The 19146-nt window shown below is 40.0% G+C and overlaps 3 protein-coding genes across 5 annotated transcripts; 2 read left to right on the top strand and 1 right to left on the bottom strand.

The window, feature by feature from the left end:
- Positions 1-829: 829 nt before the first annotated feature.
- On the bottom strand, positions 830-11003 carry mrs2 (magnesium transporter MRS2). Of its 2 annotated transcripts, XM_068735577.1 has the most exons (13): positions 10882-11003; positions 10101-10522; positions 9471-9529; positions 9208-9244; positions 8940-9052; positions 4981-5142; positions 4751-4881; positions 4322-4438; positions 3513-3582; positions 3121-3203; positions 2557-2674; positions 2226-2339; positions 830-2094 (listed from the first exon to the last, which is right to left on the bottom strand). In XM_068735577.1, exons 2-13 carry the CDS (start codon positions 10441-10443, stop codon positions 2035-2037), a joined length of 1407 nt encoding a protein of 468 aa, XP_068591678.1. In that variant the 5' UTR covers positions 10444-10522; positions 10882-11003; the 3' UTR covers positions 830-2034. The 2 variants fall into 2 exon arrangements, with proteins under 2 accessions (XP_068591678.1, XP_068591679.1); XM_068735578.1 differs by lacking the exon at positions 10882-11003 and having other exon boundaries at positions 10101-10873.
- On the top strand, positions 4986-8083 carry LOC137891132 (integrin beta-1-like). Of its 2 annotated transcripts, XM_068735579.1 has the most exons (7): positions 4986-5172; positions 5422-5594; positions 6153-6413; positions 6554-6764; positions 6848-6977; positions 7149-7455; positions 7534-8083. In XM_068735579.1, the coding sequence occupies exons 3-7, from the start codon at positions 6154-6156 to the stop codon at positions 7739-7741; spliced, it is 1116 nt and encodes a 371-aa protein (XP_068591680.1). In that variant the 5' UTR covers positions 4986-5172; positions 5422-5594; position 6153; the 3' UTR covers positions 7742-8083. The 2 variants fall into 2 exon arrangements, with proteins under 2 accessions (XP_068591680.1, XP_068591681.1); XM_068735580.1 differs by lacking the exon at positions 4986-5172 and having other exon boundaries at positions 5351-5594; positions 6123-6413.
- A 687-nt stretch (positions 11004-11690) lies between the features above and the next one.
- Positions 11691-18401, top strand: LOC137891129 (lipid scramblase CLPTM1L-like). The gene is made up of 17 exons (XM_068735576.1): positions 11691-12028; positions 12339-12430; positions 12636-12813; positions 12933-13060; positions 13444-13522; positions 13614-13731; positions 13854-13948; positions 14142-14226; positions 14434-14534; positions 14626-14685; positions 14859-14900; positions 14999-15081; positions 15371-15405; positions 15577-15632; positions 15777-15821; positions 16033-16166; positions 16956-18401. Exons 1-17 carry the CDS (start codon positions 11828-11830, stop codon positions 17020-17022), a joined length of 1599 nt encoding a protein of 532 aa, XP_068591677.1. The 5' UTR covers positions 11691-11827; the 3' UTR covers positions 17023-18401.
- Positions 18402-19146: the final 745 nt, after the last annotated feature.

Raw genomic sequence — 19146 nt, 5'->3', positions numbered from 1 at the left:
GCGAGGGGGGACAACACTAGGTGGATTATTTAATAGATAAAAAAAATAAAAAGATTCATTCACACCATTTTCTTAACTAAATTGAAAGTCAGTAAGTACTTAGAAGTGTTGGACTAATGTGGCCTATGTTGTATGAGAAACCATCAATCAACACAATCTCAAAGGGATGGTGCTATTGGTCTTTTTGGTGAATCTCAACATACTTAATGGAAACAAATACTAACCCGACTGCAAAGCACAAAGTACAGCAGTTTCTCTTTAAAAAGATAATGGTTCCTAAAACCCCTAAAATAAAATGGTAAACAAGCAGCTTTTGAGAGCCTACAAAATACTGTAGGCACTGGCTTCTATATGACATTAAGTGCAGTATGTTCATAACTCAGAGGTAAACAAAATCATACATTTCTACTCATGAGGTGCAGTGTTTTATTTCAGTGTAACTTTTAAGTACAGATAATTCAATAAACATTTTAGTATCCTCTACGGTTTCGTTTTACTCCCTTTATATTTGAGATAAGACACTGACCAAGGTGTGCTACCACTGCAGTGTGTAGACAAGCTTCAGCTAATGAAGTGAGCTTTAAACTGTAGAGACGACTCCCTCTAGTGCAGAACAATAGTTATGACAGCACAATACAACAAATGCCATCTAAGTCAGACCTCACACATGAAACTAAAATATAGAAGACTTTTAGTTTTCTTTGTACCAGAAGAATTTTCCATGACTGAAGTTCTCTTTATCTTTTGGTATGTGGAGATATATATATATATATATATATATATATATATATATATATATATATATATATATATATATATATATATATATATATACATATATATATACACACAAGAGAAAATGTCCCTTTGCTTTGCTGTCTTTGAAGTCATCTACTAACTTCATTATTTCAGTTTGACTCTTCATCAAAAAGAACACATTTCACAATAAATATATGCTAAGAAAAGACATGTTCCCATGTGTCCCACTACAGTGATTAAAATCATTTATTTTAAAACTTCTTCAGGGGATGAAATTAGGATTTTTTTTTACACTTTTAGTGTCAAATATGTAACTGCTGCAAAGGGTGCTTATGTTATATTTGTTTTTTTTGTATTTTGATTTTGGCATCAAAGAATATTTTTTTGTTGTTTTCCATGTCAGAAAAGCCAAATTAGATCAACTGTGAGTCAATGTGGTTAAGAAAAGTGACACATTTTGCATTAAATATAATGCAGAGATACAACAGTCAAAAGGGGAAGGATTTAGGCTTGTGACCCCTGACAATGAAGCCAAATCAGCTTTGACCACTTCAGGCAAAAAATAAAATATTTGTTTCTAATAAACTTAGATAACAGGAACATTGAAATATACTTTTTCTGCTAATCTTCTTAAGAGCACTCTGATGTATTTGGCAACTTCTTGAATGGATCTTGAAACCCAGGTCAGAAATAAGGCATGTGTTGTCAATGTGTGTAATGCGCTTCAGCCTTTAACACCTTGACTAATAGCTTTCATGTAAATCGGAACAGGATAAAGTCAATAACTTTAAAGTTCAGACCCTTTCATTTTTGATCAAATGTCATTTGGAGACACAATATCAAATAAAAACTGGCAATATGTTTTTAAAAGACAAGAAAAGAAAATGTGCCCTGTGTGTCACTGCTTTTCATCAGTTATGTTGACAATCACAGCAGATATGAGATTATCAAGTGCATGTCCGGTGGTTATCATTAGTTGGGTTGTTATCAGTTTCAGTTCCAATGCTGCCACTCGCCAAGGCATCCACGCACTGCTCTAAAACCACAGATGACAGAGCAATACTCATATAATTAGATATGAAGACATCTAATCAAGTATCTGGAATACTGGCAACATAGTACCAGAAATGTAAGGGACACAGAAGAGGTCTAAAAGGCCTAAAACAATGAGGCCAATTTATAGAATTCAGGAGGTCCAGGGTGATAAAACAATCATCCCTAAAGCTGCAGAGTCTGTAGAAGGTCTGTTGCATTTCACAGAATGGAGGTAGAACATCATCTGACTCCTGTCTTGATGTCGGATGCTTTCAGAGTTCTCTTCCAAACTTGAGGGATCTGTATCACAAACAGGAGAAATGACACTTAAGACTTGATCTTAAACCACACCTTCATCTGGAGTGTGTGTGAGTGTGTGTGTGTGTGTGTGTGTGTGTGTGTGTGTGTGTGTGTGTGAGAGAGAGATTTACAAGAGGGGGTACTGAAGGCTCTAGATGTCGTCCCAGAAATGACAGCAGTCGTCTCCATATCAACCCGCTGCCCAAGAACATGAAGCCTGTTACCAGCCAGAAAATGCGAGGGTCCTGGTAATAAACACAAACAGTGTGAGTATACGTGGGTACAAAGACACAAACGGTGCAGTATGCACATACAGACACATGGACCACAATGGTCATGAACAGTCCAAAACACAAAAGCTAACAACAATATGAAGTTAAGACAAATCTTCTTATTTGAGTTGTTGTAAATGGAAAACAAACTGCAGATGTGATATAATTCTTTAGCAAGAAGCTGCCTCACTTCTTCGAAGGACGACTCCAGATTCATTCCAAAGGCCACGCCTATCAGACCGAATAAGGAAAGGGAGAAGGAACCCATCGCCAGTTGCAGACTCAGGCGCATCATCACGTTACGATGGCTGGAATAAAACAGACAGCACATGTAGAGCCAGCAAGTTATTTTCATTCAAGTGGACTAAAAATGTGTCTTCAAGGGGTCCGCTTAGAGTTTTAAAGGTTCACGTTTCATGTCTGTCTCAAAACAAGAGTCAGGTGCCCTCATGCACGCGTTGACAGTTTTTTGATTTTCGTAATCATTCTTTATGTTCATACCGGCATTTAAAAGACTCCTTTCTAATCTGCTGTTTACGTCAGAGATAAGGGATAAGATACACAGTGCAAAAATGTGTGAATCTCCTCATAACTGAACTGTTGGAGCGAAGAAAGAGATTTTATCTGTAGACATTGTAAGTTCCAATATTATTTATTAATACCAAAGCAGTTTCTAACAAAATACTGCAAATGGTAAGAAAATGTGTAGGGTGTGTGTGTGTGTGTGTGTGTGTGTGTGTGTGTGTGTAGATACCTGTCCAGGTTGATAAAGATGACACTCTCAGAGTCGTCTATCAGCCCTTTCAGCTCTCTGGTCTTGTTCCCCAGCTCCTCAGCCTGTATTGAGCAGTTTATGGAAACTCAACAACAACCACTGTGTGCAACATAAAGATGACATTTAACATTGTGTGCCAGTGGTTTTGATATCAAATGACAAACAAGACAAGTAAAAAGTCTCAACACCACAATAAAGATGCAGGTAAGTACAAATGTTAGGACAGTTAGTTTAGATTATTCAAAACGTTAGTATGAAGTTAGAGTATTTCATTACTAAGCATGTATTATAGTGAGTTTATTATGTTAATGTTAATTATTTCAAATAACGGATAGAAAAGAGAACTATTTTTACATTAAACTGTCAATTACCTGCATATAGTAATTCTCCAATAACAGTTCCATCTCCTCAGCATGGTCAATACCCAAACTGCTCTCCTCACTATAAAGGCAAAAAGACATTGTAGGTTAATACACATAACTAAAAGACTGTTAAAAAAAACGCCTGGTAGTTATTCAAATGTATTTACATTATGATTACATTATTACATTTATTACTTTAACCCTTTGTACTTTCATGTAATTGCTTATGAACTGATGAGATGTTTCAGAAGTCCACTACAAAAAATTACCCATATTTGTACATATAATTAATTATATATACGTATATATCCAAGCAAATAAAAAATGTTGGGCATGCACTCAAAGTACAAAACATGAAATATTTCCTTAATTGGTGTAATATCAATTCTTTATGGTCATTTTATATTTAGTCACCATCATTATTAAATGTTTAATTCTATATTTTTGGCAAAGGGGAGGGTTATAACTTGCATTGTTCTTTAAATAGTGGGTTTCAATAAGAAAATAATGTATTTGAAGGGGAAAAAATAGGTTAATTTGCATTTATACACATACAGCTAAAACAAAACGTGAGTGTGAACCTGAACCCACAACTTTGACCTAACCCCAAACAATTATATCTGCTACTCCTGACCGTAACCAAAGCAAAGTCCTAACCCCAACCAATGAGGTCAATGGAACAGAAAAACACTGTTTGAGGCGGAGACACCTTGAGGATCAATAAAGTCTTTTCCTTTCTTATCTTTTACTGCAGCCACTAACCTGGGCTTTAAGGAGCTTTTAGGATTTATAGAAGTGTTTGTGGGTGTTTAACTTACAAAACTCTTGGGTCTGTCCACTTGGTGAGACAGAGTTCTTCAACAATCTCGTCCTCATCCAAAATCTTCAGCAGGGTATCCTTAAAGACTTTAATGTCAGTCTCCAACTCTGATAAACTGTTAGAGGTAAAAGTCAAGAGGGGAGACAGACAAAATAAAATATAGTAGACATTTTGAGAGAAGATAAATACGGAGATGCTATGCTGACAAGATATTTATAGTGTGAGACCCGAGACTTGGGCCATGCCACAATGATTATTAAAGCATATTAAAAGTAATCTTTAACAGGTTGAGGGACTTTTTTTGATTGGCTGGTGATAATCAGTAGAGTCCCAGAGAGGCTGACCCAGTTCCTCACATCCATAATTTAGAAATGCATTGCAATCTTGAGGTTAATATCATGGAAACGTATGCGGTTGCGTGCTTTACCTCTTGCTGTTCTGTAGCAGTACATGTAGTTTACTTCTATCAGCGGAAAGGATTTTAGGATCCACCAGGGATTCCAATGTGTCCAACATGACTGGTTCGACATCATTCAGCCGAGCTCGTAGCGTGTTTACCTATCGAGACAAACACATGAAGACACACATTGGAACGCAGCCTCACGTATGCCCTCTGGGTTAGAACATGCTTACATACAGAGACACAGTCTGTCTCACCTTGTGCTGCAGGATGGCCTCCAGTGCTCTGAACTCAAAGGGCAGAGAGTGCAACTGTGAAGCGAGCTGAGGAGCCAGATCCAGTACCAACCAACGCTCCAATCCCAAACCACGAAAATCCAACACCAACAGGGACTGCGGGGTCACGATGGCTTTCAAAGACTGTGGAGGAACAGAAGGACCGGGGGGAGGGTAGCCTCTTTAGAAAACAATCAAACATGTGCATGCAAATACTTCATACTTTAATGTTTTGTAGCAACTGAAGCATTGGCTTTTTAATAGTTTTTTCCTACATAACATTTCTTGTAATGTGTCTGTGCTCAGTGTGTGTGTGTGTGTGCGCATAGTCCCAATAGTGGACTCTGATCTTTTAAATATTTGCAGTGATTGACCTGCAAAACTCTGATGCACGAGCAAAGTACTTCTGTTTATTCTCTAAAGCCACAGTTAGAAACCCCAAAACAGCCGCACCAATCAGGATGAGTGACCAGAATCTGCATCCGGGGCCTCCAGCAGCATTCACACAGAGTCAGTAAATGACCGAAGCTCGTCAGTGTGCAGAGGTAAATAGCTCCAAGACGCAGCTACAGAAGAGAAGTCATTCAGTACTCCAGGTAACCTACCATCACTGCGCTCTGTCTGTTTTTTAAATCTATTTAGCACATTATCAACCGCAGAACTAGAGGAACACGAATCACGCTGTCAGAGATATATGGGTATAAAGTGAGTATTTACATCTACCGGTAGTGAACTTGTTAATTAATAAGATGATGCAAAATTGCTTAAAACATGTAATGAATTAAAAAAAAGGTCTGACTCCAAACCTGCATCTTCACTATTTGGCAGTCTAATAAAGTAAAAAGATCTGTTTTATTTTAATTGTAAGCGGGACCCATTAAACAGAGAAGATAAGGGACTTTTAAGAAAAGATGTGTTATTCAAGCACAAGATAATTAAGAAACAGGAGACAAGACCGTAAAGAAAAAGAGAAAAAAAACACATATACAAATACATTTTTAGTAATTCAACTACTAAATGTGTCCCTATTAAACATATACAACTGTATTATTTTTTCTTTATTTCATCACTATATTTCTAATACTAGTATTTATGGATGACATACAGTAAATTACTACTTTCAGGTACATCCCACTGCTTTATTCTAACTGCAGGATGTCTGTGAAGCTGCTTGGATATCTCTGCCTGCTGCTTGCTGCGTTGTGTCCCAGCTGGGCAGAAGAACAACAACAGTGTCTCACATCTGCTAACAACTGCGACGAGTGCATTCAGTCTGGCCCGGCGTGTGCTTGGTGCACCGCCCCTCAGTCTGACATCCGCTGTCATACCTGGAAGGTGCTGCGGAGAGCGGGCTGTCGTAAAAGTTACATATATAACCCTCAGGGCAGGGTGCAGGTTGTCAAAAATGACAGCAGGTAAGTATACAGGTTTTAAGAACTACTGCAAAACATCAAATCAAATTACACACATCAAATTACACAAAACTGATACGCTGGAATACAGTTCTTTGGTCAAGACCACAATGACTTCTAAAGGTAATGCTCTTATTCGGTAGCACCGAACCAGCGAATGCCAAGGCCCTGTCCCTCCAGCCCCAGGAGGTCTCCCTCCGTTTGAGGCCGGGTGTGAGCCAGTCCTTCCCCGTCACCATCACCATGCCTACAGACCAGCCTATCACAGAGCTGACCATGAACACAAGCCCTGTGCCAGCAGGAGTCAACATCACATTCAGTAACATCGTGAATGAAAACCCTCTGGTCGTACAGGTCAGCAAAATTAAGACATCCGGACATTGGGAAATACAAATGATTAGATTTATAAAGCTTTTTTTTTGCTTTTTCCCCTATAGGTGACCGTCGAGGCTGCCCAGTGTCCCAGTGAGAGGGACGACTTAAACCAGAACAGGACTGGGCCCTGGCCTGTCCACATCACACCCAGAGGCTTTCCACTGAGTGTGAAGTTAGAGATAACGCTGGAGTGTGAGTATGACTTCAGAAGCATGCTACTATCAATATATGGTTAAAAGAAAGAAAACAGTAACAGAAAATCACCATTTAAATAGTCAGTATGCTACTATAAAGTGACAAACAGCGTGTGCAAAAAATAAAATGATGTAAACAAAAGGAAAGATTAAACTGTGTGTTCCCTAGGTCAGTGTGACTGCACAACAAACCGTGAGGAAAACAGCCCCGGCTGCGGAGGCCATGGGGCTCTGGTGTGTGGCCAGTGTGAGTGCCACATGCCTTACATTGGACAACAGTGCCAGAGAGACATCGACTCATCTTCTTCACAAAATGAAGACTACTGTCGCTCAGGCCCAAATGCCCCCGTGTGCAGCAATAGGGGAAAATGCGAGCAGGGATTCTGCGTGTGCTTTGCGAGAATGATCCCGAAAGAAAGATTCAGCGGCCAATACTGCGAGTGCAGCAACTTTGACTGTTCTTATCACAACGGCAGGTACGACGTGCAATTATTAATGATTCTACTTAATACAGAAACAGATGTATATTAAAAAGACATTTATTTATCCAACAGAATATGTGGAGGCAATGGGCGGTGCGAGTGTGGACAGTGCATATGTGATGACGACTGGACCGGTGAAGACTGCAACTGCTCCATGCAAACTGCTTCCTGTATGTCAAAGAACCAGAAGCTGTGTGACGATAGAGGGTTGTGTCTGTGTGGAATATGTAAATGTGAGCAACCATACAGAGGCCGGACCTGTGAGGACTCCCCTTTTTGATTGGGCACTTGTCAGCAGTAAATGGAGAGTGTCGGGCAGAGATAGAGCGGCTTTCACTAATAGACGGAGTATGCACAATTGTAATAAGTAACTACTAGCTGAGTAAAAAGTACAAAAATGTGGTGGATTACAAGTATAAAGTTGCATGAAATGGAAAATACTCAAGTAAAATACAAGTACTGTGATTTACATGAGGGGTCTACATATTTTTGGGACATAGCCAGCAAAGAAGAACAGGTGACTACTGGTTGATTTTAATACTCGATGTGGAATGAAATAAATAAAATGAAGTTATAAACAATTAGAAGGCGACATATCTGGTGCTTTCTGGATTTCTGTTACATCACAACTCCCGCTTGCTGCTTTTAGCATTAAAAATGGCTATAATGAAAAAAAGTCATTTTCTGAACCTCCCTCTTTAAAACTATTTAAAATAAAGTCACTTGAAGAAAGGAACTCTTTAAGTGACAATTTAAATTATGTTAAATTACACAAAGTTATGTGTCTTGAATTGACTGCTTTCTCTCACCATGAGTTTGACTACCTCACCGTGACAGTGGTGGGGGCCAAAGATAATGGGCCTCAACCAGGAGAAACTAATGGATTCTGTAAAATGATGAGTCATAAAGACTCTTTCTTCTTCTACTACACCTTCTCCAGCACACCCTCTGGAGGACCATCAACTGTGGTGCAGGCTAAAGGATTGTGGAAGGAGTGTATGTAATGAGGTCTCCATCAGCAGCAGAAGTTGATTTAGATGTTTCAGCCTCTCTTCAATGTTTACCAGTCTGTATTAGAATTGATTTTAACATGTTCTGATCCCCTTTGAAGCATTTGATGGTTTAGTGCCGAGCTACTTTTGCTGCGCCCCTATCAAAAAGGGGCGTGGCCTCAGATCCTCAGGCAGGGTTTTTTTGCAGTTGTTCCTGAGTCCCAGCTCAAAACTTAAGGGGACCAGGTCTTGCGGTCGAGGCCCTTCAGCTCTGGAACTCCCTGCCTGAGGGTCTGAGGCTTGAAGAATCAGTGACATCTAATAATCACTTCTCAAAACGTACCTTTAAAAAAATATATATATATTATTGTTATTATTATTAAATTCTTATTTTGTTTTCTGCAGAACTATCAGCATATTGCTGGCCATGAAATAAACATTAGACTTATGGTGACAAAATGTTTCAAAAACAGAAAGTGAGCCTACCTCCATCCGTATGATGATGCAGTTGTTTCTAGCGATTAAGCTGGTACTGTGTTGAAAGCGAAGGTCTCTGGCCTGCAGACTTAGCTCCTGGCAAAGCTCTGTTTTCTTCTTCTCTGACAGAGAAAAGAACAGAAGAGGAGCAGAGGGACAGTGTTAGAATATAGTCATGAGAGAATACTTTAGTTTCATATATTTTTTTGTTCAAAACAGGTAATAATAGGCAGGCAAGTTAATCAAAAACTAATTAGATTTATTTTCTAACACTTACCAAATGATGTGACATTTCCCTCTTGGTCAAAATTCATCTGTGAAATAAATAAACAAGAAACTGATCACGTATCTCTAGCAATCACCGACTAACAACAGTTTTACTGTATCTCAATATATAAAATGTATGACAGTGGATTGGTGAGAAGATGTTAAATCCAACAGTCTGTTGCTTCAGTTTCTCCAAAAGCATCTTGACGTTAAGTGCATGGTACTACAATAGTAGTAACTACTGTTCAGTAACCACTGCCCTGCATCTCTTACCACTAGAAAGGCTGGAGACACAGTGGAGACGTCTGTCACTCTGTAGCGGATGAAGAACACTGTTCAAAGAAAAGTCAAAGAAAGTTGAACCACAAAGCAACATGTTTCATCTAGGACCACAGCAATGAACATAATTAAAATATACTGTTCTCTGCAATTGTTGGGACCATCATTTTAATGGCTTGATACTAAATCTTGATACTTAAATCCCTATGATGTAAAAGAGCTAACTGGCTAGAAATTTAGTAGAAATCTACACCTCCGTACTTCCACCTCTGTCCCATTTTCCTCTTTGAATTTGAATCAATACGCCTCCATAAAGAGCTCAGCTTTGTTTCATTATATGTACATAACATAAAGCAGTATGTAATACAGTGTTGCAGTAGGCAGAAACACAGACACATCCAGTAATACCAATGTATCTGTGACCAGCTAATATCAGTCGATAACATCTAGCCTGTCAATTTATGAGACAGGTTACAATGTAGACATGTAGTGAAATATAATAATAAATACATCAAGTACTGCGATCAAGACGAAGGGATGTTTAGCTATCAACGAATGGAAGACTGTCAAAAGGGACTTAATCTCAAACATGTCACCTGTTGCACGCACACTAACTCTTCTTACCGGGCCATGGTGCACCTCGTTGCAGCAGGTTTCCCTGTCTCGCTGCAGCAGACTGATGAGATCTTCTGGGTTGACATCTCGACAGTGTTAGACCGCAGACTGCATCTGAACTCCTGCTGCACAATCCCAGCTTTCTATTCCCATGTGGCACAGAGTACTTCAGTGGGTGGAGGACTCTATTAGCACCACAGAGGATAGTTGTTCGTGTCCCACTCGTTCTCGAGGGAAAAAGAATCACAGAGCTGAATAGGCGCTTTAGATATAAGTTCCCACCAAATGGAGGATATATCCTGGTGCAGTTCATGCAGCCAGCTAGCAGCACCCTGTGTAGTTTAATCTCCATAGACAGACACTACTGCAGCAAGGTGATCACAACACATACATCAGCGAGCACAGGAGGTGGCGAAAAGGAGGGCAGGAGCCTGCATAAACAAAGAAAAAGAAGGGATAACAGTTTGGGCGTGAAAAGATGTATGAGTGTAGGTCCCGTGTGATCTGGTTCATGGAGCATAAGTGTCCTCGAGTTGTTTATGAGACCAGACAGTCCGTAACCGCAGGTAGAAGAATGACAGTTTGAGCAAAACAGTCATAGTACAAGTTCACGTAGCCTCCTGAAATGTTACTCATACTGTGTGTGGTCTTAGTTATCTTTCATCAAAGTTTCAACAGTGCTCTGCAGCGTGTCAGTAAGTTAATGCTAGTAACCTGTTAGCTGTTGGTATCAGGACTTCGTTTAAATTCGTGACAGAAAACGAAGACACAAGTAGCAAACGTCAGTTACCTGTTGCTAACGACAGACTTTGCTGAACTGACGCGTTACGCTGTGTGTTTAGTCCGAAGAAAGTCGTCCAAATTAGCATGATGGAAGATAGTAGCCAAGAAGAGGGCAAGAAGCAAGAGCACTGTACGGGACCACAATGCACCGCGGTGACGACAAGGACCGGCTCCCAAAGATCGGCTTCCAAAGATCGTCTCGAGCGAAGTACATCACTTGGACTATTAAAAAAAAAAGATGAAAAGTTATATGGATGGTATAAATAAAAAGATACTCTTGGTAGGTCAAAAAATTATGAGATAGAACGACAGATTTATGAAATACAATCAACATTATTATCAAACTCAAAAGTTTGATTCACTGCAACTAATGATTATTCTCAGTATTGGTAAATCTGCCAATTGTTTTCTTATGATTTAGTCTAATCAATTGATTAAAACTGGAATAGCTGTTTCAGAACTGTGCCTCTATTTTCACTAAAATAATACAACTTTTTATTATTATATACAACAGAAAAATTATCATGAACGCATTTTATCTACCAACATAAAGGTCTAAGTGGTATTAATGCTTGCCATGAATACAATTGTGACAGTGAAATACAGATCCTTTATCTATTTTGTTGGCCTACATTTAAATACACTGAGAAAATACCTGAGGCTAGGTGCTACTGTGGATATTATTTACGTGTTTAGCGGTATTTTGGGACTTTTCTGGAACAAACTACAGCGTCGGCTGAATTGCTCTGGCTTCGCGAGACGTGGTCACAGAACAGCGCGAGCGGCATCAGCATCAGCATCTCAGATAACCGGAAAGATGCTGTGGCAGGGAGGAAGCGTGGGGATTCCATTGTGCTGACGCTGTATGCGATTATAAACGGCTCCGTACTCAAACCGGACCACGTCCATTTTTTTAATATCATTTTTCTGTTGTTGTTGCATTAATAGCTGCCATGTTCCCATCGTGTCAGTCGAAGCCCGCGGACAGCAGCGGTAATAGAAGCTCCATCGCTAAGCTGCTGCTCGGGGTCTTTGTGGTCTACATGCTCCACACCGCCTGGCTGCTGTACGGCTTCCTCAACACTAAGCCCTGCGATGGAAGCACAGGAGAGCTCTGCATCACCTCCTACCTGACAGCAAGAGCCCGGCTACAGGTTAGCAGGCCTCTGTTTCTTTATTCCTTCATCTTGAGAGCAAACGGACAAATCAAGGGTAGCCTACCAAAAAAAACAATTTTTGTAAGATCTAGCTCAACACACTGCTGCATGGGCCTGATGTGTTTGTCAGGCTGAACCAAAGGAAATTCCAACATGCAGGTCTACATATATTTGGGACATAGCCAGGTTTTTATTTTTATTCTCCTTTTTTTTTATTTCTGCAGAATGTCATTTTGGACCAAATGCTTTTTCTGACATGAGGAGACTGATTTGAATCTCTTCTCTTCTTCTCTTTTGTTTGATCCAGATGAGTGTCTTCACCTGCCTCGTGCCAGACAACAGCCAACTCCACCTCGCTGTGAAAATAGACCCGTTTGACCCACACTCTACATTTGAGAGGTGGGCTTGTTGTTGATCCATCTGTTATTCATCAGAAGACTTCCTGCTCAGTGCTTGTTTACGACCATAACAGGAACTGGAACTGTGACCATTGCATGACATTTGTTTTTACAATTTATCTATTTATTAATAATCAAAAGCTTATTTGTGCATCTCTGCCAGGCTGGCTGTTTCTAACTTATTGTCTCACTCTCTCTCTCTGTAGGCAGGTGAATGTCTCTCTGCCAGAGCAGACTCGGGCTAATGGCACTTTGTTTGCGGTCGTGTACGTTCACAAAGCCGGTGTTTCCCCTCTGGACGACAGCAGAGAAGTTCACTACGCAGCTCAGCTCACCACCTACATCACTCCCACATACACAGAGGGGCCGAGAGACATGCAGAAGGTAAAATGTAATTCAATATCCGTCATAGTCGTATTACCGCCACCATTACCGTATCACCTTTACAGCAGACGTAGACATGCGGCCTTGCTGCAAATAAGTTGTTTTTGTGGCTCCATTAGAGGTCCAGTCCCAGATCAGAGAATACTGTATCCCACTGGAGGCCTCACCTGTCAATCACTATGATGTCAGAGGACTTCACCTTCAACAAAGCGGGGCTTCCTAGTGATGTGCGGCGCTACATGAGAGTGTAAGTCCCATGAGGCTCTGGAGGTTAAAGCAGGTGTCAGAGTGCTGCTGACTCCTGCGTTAATGTTGATTCTCATCAGTATACTCCAGTGCTGGAGTGAGGAAAGCTTTCAGCCAGTGATCTTTATCTCATTTGAATAACTGTTAGAGTCTTTGTGAGGTAAACTTACATTGAATTGCTCCACGATTGCTACTCTGTAAAACACCTGTGAGTGGGAGTTTGACTGTTTATCGAATCTAAGCAAATCTAGATCGCAAAGCAAACACAAATCCTGTTTAAATGCACGTATGTGTATATTTGTTCACCTCAACCAGGCTGTAAATCAAGAAGGTGGCCCAGGCCATCGTCTCTAGATTAAATTGTATTACTTTTTCTCGTTGTAGCTCTCAGGAAGGCCGACACATGATCTACCTCCCTCTGCTGCTGGTGAACGAGCTCAGCTTCAGAGTCAGAGACCTCCTGGTAGGACAAATTTACACACAAAGTTTAGACCTTGTCTGATAAATACTGGGCTGTGAATGAAATGACCTTACATCTATCCATACATTCATAGGCGATCAGCAGCAGCACTGTTCAGCTCCCTCTGACTGTGTCCTACGAGGGAATCTCTTTAAGGGGGTTCAGGTTCTGGGTGCATCTACAGGACGTGGTTTATTCCCTGCGACAGTTTGGTGAGCTAATAAGATAACAGATGTATAATACAACCAACTACACATCTCAGCTTTTGGCTTTTCATATCACATGGTCAGGAGATTGAGCTAAACAAAATCCTTTGATCTTGGTGTTTATCTAGGCTTCACAGAGGAGAACATAGATGAAATTAAAGAAACGTTGGTGGGCTCCAACCTCTACCTGTTAGTGTTGACTGCACTCATCACAGCTCTACAAGTAAGATTGCACAACACCACAAACAAAATGCCATACCGTATACACATTAGAATCCATCTGCTGATAGATATCTCATGAATTATGAATTATTTAATAAATCCTAGTCTCTATATGTAACATTGCATGGCAACTCAGGCATATTGCAAGTTAAGCATTGCAAAGTTAAAAGTATGTTTCCTCTCCACTTCTACAGCTCATCTGTGAATTCTTGGCTCTTAAAAATGACTTCAGCTCATGGAGAAAAAAGAAGAGCATGGCAGGAATGTCCAGGAAGTCAGGTAAAGAATTAAATTCAGTTAAGCAAGCTCGACCTTTCTTTATTAGTTTGCTACGTTTTTGTTGAACAGTCAACATAGGAGGGCTTGCCGGCAACTATGAACAACATTAGATTATAGTTTTGCTGTAACAGACGTACAACAGGGCCTGGAACATGGCTAAAGTTAGGGACTAACTGCTCCTTTGGTCTCTCCCCTCTCCGTTTGCAGTTCTGTGGCGTAGTCTCAGCACGTTGCTGATCTTCCTCCATCTGCTAGAGGAGACCAGTCTGCTGGTGCTGCTTCCTGTTGGATTGGGAGCATGTGTCGAGGTATTTAACACAATCGGCCTCCTCCCAACAGAAATGGTCAAATAAAGATCACAACAGACAGTTTTAACTCACTAACCTGTCATATCGCCAGGTATGGAAGGTGTTTACAGTGTTTAAGATCCAGTTTCAATGGAAAAGCTCCAAGCTCCATGTGAGTATGGTGCCAGTTAACCATCTTCCATCATCCATGCACAGTAGATTTAACATGTGTCGAGTGGTATAATTTGTTGTGGTTTAAATAACTTTGCTGTCTTTTAGCCCGGCCCTGATGCAAATAATCAATACATTTATTTCTAATCTACTGTTACTGTGTCGGTAAACAAGCTGGATGAGGAAGAAAGAAAGACAGTGGAGTACGACACACAGGTATGATCTTTTTCCTCATATGTTAAATCTCTGAGTTTATTCTCTGCTGCACGCTTTGTTTGATTTTTTATATTTTGTGTGTGTGGTTTTCTCTCCAGGCGTCCAGATACTTGTCCTACTTGGTCTATCCTCTGTGTATCAGCGGAGCTATTTTCTCACTGGCCTACTTGCGCCAAAAGAGGTGAGCTTTGCCACGTAGCTTTGAATGTTGCCAACAGATGTCATACACTCGTTTGTGGAGTCTGCTTGTAACATTTCAATACAAACTCTTTCCTGGTTACATCTTGGTTCATCTCCCCCTACTGTACTGAAGTGTTTTAAGCAGTCAGATTCAGATCAGACCTGAGTATTTCTTGAATAAAAGTAAGATGTTTTTTTGGTTTTAAACTATTGTCTAAACTTTTCATAATGTACACAGACGTAGCAGCTACTTCATTAGATATTAACATTCATTTGTATTGTATTGACAGTTACTACTCCTGGTTGGTCAACACCCTAGTGACTGGTGAGTTGACTTCCATCACCTGTCCCAATGAAACAAAATCATCTACATGATGCATCGGTTAATTTGTTAATAGAACAGTCTTTCAATGTACTTCATTGAAATCTTGTCAGTTTTCGTCATTTAATTAAGGTACTTTTATATTACACATTGACGCTGTACCTCTCCTCTCAGGAGTGTATGCCTTTGGCTTCCTGTCTATGGCCCCACAGCTCTTCATCAACCACAAGGTGTGTCCTGTCTATAAGTGTATCAATTACCATATGATCTGATCATAGTGCTGAGTGAAATGAAATGACTTGAGTATTGTAAGCTACTGTATGAACTGTCCTCTGCTGTCTCTTTGTGTTTCTCCACTCCTCTCTGTGGATCAGCTGAAGTCTGTGGGCCACCTGCAGGGGACAGTGTTGATGTACAGAGTGAGTGTGACTGATTCTCATTCACAAACAGCAACATTGTGCAGACAAGAGCAGATTATCTTTGCATTCCCAAACCTTTTCTAGGAACTTTGTATTAAATTCCTCCTCTATTTTACAGTGAACTCATTGGTTTATTTTATTTTATTCTGTCTACACAGCTTTTGCTAGTGAATGAGTTCATTATTCTGTCTTTTTCCTCTCCTCTCTCTAGGGAGTGAACACGCTGATCTCAGACCTGTGCTCCTGTGCCTCCTTTTTCTCCTCGTCTGGATCCTTCTCCTCCTCTCATCAACTTTCCTGCTTTAGAGATGAGCTCCTCTTCTTCCTCTACCTCTACCAGCGAAGGTAGGACGATCACAATGCTACAAAACATACTCCAGTGTTTGACCGTGTGTATCTGTTGAGAGGCCCGATCTGATAACACTTCAAAACACTTGCATGAATTTAGACACAATGAATCTGAGAAGCAGATGTGTGTCAAGTAGAATTTACGTCAACTTTCTTACAGGGATTTAATACCTGAGTCCAGTCTCAATACCTCTTTTTTGAAGTCTTGCACTTGTCTTGGTCTCATGCCTTGTTGGACTCAAAATTGTTGGTCTCAGGCTCGACTATTGAGAACTGCTCAAGTTATTCCCAGCTGCTAATTTGGGATCAGTTACATCAAACTTTCCCAACGTAATCTTCCTTAACGTACCTGTAGAGACAATGTAATGGTCCTCAAACCTACATATTATATAATGATTAGTTTGATGTCAGAAGGTAGATCATATTGTTTATAGATAGATTATTTCTGTCCATCCTTACTCCTTAATCCTTATATTAGCATTGGAATTACGTGACATTATTGCCTATTGCTCTCTTGAACAGGACTTGATTTGCTCTAGACTCTAGATTTGGTCTTGACTCAGACTCAACTGGACCTGGTCTTGGACTTGACTTGGACTCGATTAAGTGGGTCTTGACTGCAGCCCTGCTTGTTCATCTTCAAATATACTGTATATAAAGATGTTTGGGAAACCTTCTTTGCTGCTGCTGACAGTTTTCGGTTTTCAGTGTTTTCTGTTCAGCACTAATTAGCTTTTGTCTGGATTTGTGTGATTATAACCTGCTTTCATCTCATATCTTCAACAGGCGTTACGCCCACAAGGCCAGGAGGCGAGAGTCTGGGACCCACAGCAAGAAACTAAAGACTCAATGAGGAGAAGATACATTCCCTCCCCTTCCCCTTTTTTTCACAGATGAATGCACAAACACACAACAACAACGTTGAAGATGTGAAATGGAGCCTCAGGCAGGACACTCGGCCATGTGCGCCACAGCAGCTTCAAACTGACCCAAGATGAGCTGTTCTGCCTCTGACTCGTCACTGCTGTACACTCATGGTGCTGCTGCTTTTTGCTTGGCATCGATGAAGCTTCCCCCCTTTACTCTACAGACACTCTCTGCTGCACATGAAGAATACCGACAGTATCATATCAGCAGTCGTAATGTGCATTTGCTCGATTCCCGTCTTTATGGCTGTCTGTTAAGCTTGAACCACAATTTTCCTTTTAAATTTTAGTTTTCCTTTTTTTTCTCATAGATTTATACACATACAGTATATTCTGTAATGTGTGCTTGATCCAGCACTTACATGAAGCTGGAGCGATCTTCTAATAAAAGGCACAAAAGGCTATATGGAGCTTTATGCTCCTATAAATTAAAATATTCAAACCCAAGACATCATCATTTTATATGGTTGCGCACTATTACATCCAATGAAAACTATTTTGCACAATTACCCCAACTCAGCGCAGCATATTTGTTTTATTTGGAGTCTTTGTGATCCTGACTAGAATGTAAAATGATGTCCTATGGTTTGAACATTGCATGGCTTTGCAGCACAAGTGTGTAATGATAGACATGAAGACATGAAACATGGCCTCAGACAGTTGTGAGAAGATCAGACCAGCAACATAAAGCACTTATTACTCTTCATCGAGAATATACAATAAATAAATGACTTGTGTTTAAGGTGGCTTAGGTGCTGGAGTCTGATCCGGTTGTATTGCAGGTAGAAGGTCCATGTTAGTCATATCTAGAATATCATTAGATAAAGTATTTTTTTTGTATTTTATCATCCTTAATTTTCACCCTTGTGTATTACATATAGTTAGTTCCACTGTACTACTGTACACTTATTTTCTTAAGATTGACTTTGCAATGTTAACATAAAAAAGAGACCACACTATTTACTGCAAATACTGTATCCTGATGGCATGAAATCCCTGCAATGCATTTTGACTTAAAACATACAATATAGCTGTTTAATGGAAGTTTTGGTTTGTTCCCTTTCATTGAGCATCACATAGTATGAGAAACATTTGTGTACAGAAGCATAAACACAACACTGTAAATTTACTATTTTATCAAGCTGTTTATTGTGATCATATTACACTGATCTCTGCGCTATTTCTTTCCTTCTTTGCTGACTTGAGCTGACGTCAAATGATTTTTAAAATTAATTTATATTTTTCATTGTTTGGGCAATGCAACCTGCTTGTTTTTTTGTATTAATATGAAATAAAAATAAAAATGTAATTGGCTTTAAGGTGTCTGTGTGTATGGGTCGATGTGCGCGTGCCAGTATTTCTATCAACACGTGTGATCAGGAGACAAGTCAACACAGACAACATACCGGTAGTCATGGCAACTGCTGGACTGGTTTCTGTTTAGGAAGTTTCATGTATGCATTGTGAGTGTGTTTATTGTCTTATTACGTAAAAACAAGACAATACATATCCTCAATGTTTCCCATTAAGATTCAGGATTGGTGTCAGGAAATACATTTAATTGACAGAGATTTCCCAAAAAGTGTGTTTTTATCTGTCCTAGGGGAGAACTGGGTGCATGCGGGCTGGGTGTGTGCTGGTACATTTCTCTGGTAACACTGGACAGTGGTATGACAGATATGAGGATGACGTGATTCCACATATCTAGTGGAAACTCTTACATGATGCTGTTTTTTTGTTTTGCAATTAAGTTTAATCTGTGAATCACAGTCAATGTTCACTATTAGACAGGAATGGTGTGGTGTTGTTAGTCAGAAACGGTTTTGTCATTTCAAAGTAGCAAGATCTCATTTATTTTGATGAAAGGTTTTTAAATCTAATAGTACTGCAGTGATTTCAGGAGCCAGTGGAAGGCAGTGAACAAAATGAGGGACGTGACTTTGATAAACGTAATCACACCATTTACGAACATATCTGGAACCTCATATTTGATATGTGTCATTGGCTAATGGGCTGAAAGATCATTTCCACAAATAATGTATACTAATGTT

This window comes from Cebidichthys violaceus, unplaced genomic scaffold (assembly GCF_023349555.1).
Source record: "Cebidichthys violaceus isolate CVI_PGR_0920_01 unplaced genomic scaffold, fCebVio1.0.p SCAF_7, whole genome shotgun sequence".
Classification (NCBI taxonomy): Eukaryota; Metazoa; Chordata; class Actinopteri; order Perciformes; family Stichaeidae; genus Cebidichthys; species Cebidichthys violaceus.
The sequence above is the reverse complement of the archived record's forward strand: the minus strand, read 5'-3'. Positions and strand labels throughout refer to the sequence as shown.